Raw genomic sequence first — 2,875 nt, forward strand, 5'->3', positions numbered from 1 at the left:
AGCCCTGAACAGCTCCTAGTATTTGGCCCAATTGGATGCCGGCATCGTTACCAGGATTGTTACAGAATCTAGACTCTAAAATCAGCAGTGTGTGGCTTGACTCTTGGACGAACCTATTCTTGGCTAAGGCCAAGAGTTCCCCACCTGCCAAGAGCACGAGTTGACGCTGTAACTTCTGAGGATGCCCAGGAGTTCGATCAATCTCCGCCCAACAATTCTCACAAACTGTACGGTCTTGCTCTTCGTCATCGATAGTGTCATTTCGCGCGGTGCTTCTGATACTCTTCCACAAACATAACTAGAGAATGGTCGTCTTATCTAGTCTGCAACACTTTCCGTCCTTTGCGGATGTTCGCTCTGGCCTCACGCATAAGACACGTCAATGCATCTGGTACCTACCCGGGAAACAGCGGTATTGTATGGTGCGCACGGAGGCATCAAAAATAGACTTAATTCTTGAGCTCACGAGCCAGCTGGACGATCGAAAATCGTGCACGTTGAGGATACTTTCGGAAATTGCAGAACTCAGTTGTTGTGCTCTTCATCATCGCAACAGGATCTGGGCCACTGGCCTAGCAAAGAGCTTGGCGCATCAATGGCAGCAGGGATTGCAGAGTGACCTATCTGAGACAGCATTCGAGAGCGCAGGTGCAGTCAAAGTAGAGTGTGAGCACTCTCCCCGCTGCGATACGGCCGAAGGCAACGAAGAAACCGAGAAAAAGTTGGAGCTGGTCGCCTTCTCACCACACATACCATTTGAAGGAGACACGCTGCGATCTACCTTGCTCTCACAGATCGAATCTACGGCAAGCAAGATAGGGTCTGTGTACGCCTTCACTTATTTGGACAGTGCTTTCGATGGGATGATCAAGATCGGATATACGAGTAGATCAATCGATCTTCGTATGGACGAATGGGCGGATTGTGGTCATGGACCACCACATCTCCTAAAGTCCTTTAGCAACGTACGCTATCCGGAAAGAGTGGAGTTTCTGACTCATTTACAGCTGGTTAAGGACTGGCATGCGATGCGATGGTGCAAATATCATGAACGGTCTCACATCGAATGGTTTAAGACTAGTGTCAGTGCGGTGTCTCAAGTTGTCCAGGCCTGGATATCATGGATAGAGCGTGCGAATCCGTATGACAGGCGTGGTAATCTCAAGCCTTTCTGGCGAGGTATTATCGACTTCCTCTCCGAGTATGAGATTACGATCACGGCAGAGCTGATGGTGCAGATACAAGAGATCGAGGATGGAACCGTTAGTGTTGCTAGCTTCATTGATGATGAGTTACTGCGTAAAGAACGTTTGGATTTGGAACGTGTCTGTGTAAAGCAAGAGGAAAATTGAATGGCTGACCAAACATTGTTAGAAACCTATGCGTCGTTTCATCATTTCATTCTTAATAGCTATGCAATTTTATGCTTTTCCACATCGAACGACTACGTTGTGCTCTATGAGTCATGCATCCTACACATCCACCCCTGCCTTCACATTTGGGACTGATCGATGTGCCTTTCCCATGGCCTTTCTAGAGAGTCTTTGATGAAAGAGCTCGACTTCCATCTTGCACCAATCTTGAACTGGCACTCTATTTCCCAACTGTGAATGCTTAGTCGCTCGGAGATGTTGTAGAAGATGTCGGATTCCTCCGTGACCTTTGAGATGCAACATCGGTTGATTACCATATCCGTCTATTACGTCTTCTAGGGCACTTAGAGGGACTTTATAGGACTCGTCCACCCTCAAATACGATAACTTCGGTAGAGTTGTGAATCGCATTAACCTCCCTCCAAAAACATTCTCAGATAGCGGGTTTATGAACCTGAGCTGCAATGGATAGTGCCTTTTCGGGGGTTGGAGAAATTAGAAGGCTTTAGCCACTTTTAGTGACCCAGTGCAGCATTACTAAGGCAAGATCCACCTGTGGCTAACTGATTGAGGGAAGAAAGGCTATACCGTCATGATTTCTACGCAGCCCGGCCGCTCAGAGACCGGACCAAGGGCCAGGGTCATGTGCTGGCGGATTACTTTTGTGACCTCGTTGGAAAGCATGAGACAGAGCTCTTCACATTCGGTCTCGCTTCGAAATCGGTAGGCTCGCCCTCCCACGCTGCTGCGATGAGATGGCATATTCGATGATCAGAGTGTGCTTATAATCTGTCATGAAGGTGGTTGATCACTTTCTGGATTATCATTCGGAATGGAGGCGACTAAGGCTCGGTGGTTCAGCGATGCAAGAGCGGACCCAGTAGATTGCTTACCACGAGAGAAACAGCATGTCAGAGCGCGGTAGCTTAGTGCCAGGCAGCAGCAAAGCGCATGATTGCGGCAAAGCTCCTACAAGCTTTCAGACTGCGCTAAATCTGCCCACGGGTAATGTCAGACTAACGTCCTGCACGGGGACACGAGACGCACAGTGTAGCGAGACAAATCATAGATACTTTCCACTCTTCCTTACATGTACTTTCTACCACGCCTAAGATCTAGAATCCTAGGGTGAAATAATATACTTTACTATCTTCAGAACATGCTCCAGCCTTTTAAGCCCAAAATTATAGGGCTTTCAAATCTATCTAGACTAACCAGAATCAGTGATGCTAAGGCTAAGAATGAAGATCACCTAATGTGCAGGTATACACGATGACTTTATCTATTTTTTAATAACGGCTATGCGATAGGTCGCTTCTATTAATCCTCTTAATAGTATTGGCTAGCCCCCCCTAGCCCTACAGCTACTGTGTCGTGCAAAGAGTTGTAATATAGCGACCCCTATTAGTACCTAGAACTATAAGCGACTAATCTTCTACTAGGGGCATTAGTACCAACTTAGTATTATATGTTATAATATGTCTTTGTTAGCTTTATCAGCC

The 2,875-nt window shown here is 47.0% G+C and overlaps 1 protein-coding gene across 1 annotated transcript; it reads left to right on the forward strand.

Annotated features, from left to right (window-relative positions):
* Positions 1–210: 210 nt before the first annotated feature.
* On the forward strand, positions 211–1,371 carry CC84DRAFT_1159047 (uncharacterized protein). The gene has a single exon (XM_018177123.1). The coding sequence runs from the start codon at positions 306–308 to the stop codon at positions 1,350–1,352; it is 1,047 nt and encodes a 348-aa protein (XP_018041895.1). The 5' UTR covers positions 211–305; the 3' UTR covers positions 1,353–1,371.
* The last annotated feature ends 1,504 nt before the right edge of the window (positions 1,372–2,875 follow it).

This window comes from Paraphaeosphaeria sporulosa (genome assembly GCF_001642045.1).
Source record: "Paraphaeosphaeria sporulosa strain AP3s5-JAC2a unplaced genomic scaffold CC84scaffold_1, whole genome shotgun sequence".
In the NCBI taxonomy this organism is placed as follows: Eukaryota; Fungi; Ascomycota; class Dothideomycetes; order Pleosporales; family Didymosphaeriaceae; genus Paraphaeosphaeria; species Paraphaeosphaeria sporulosa.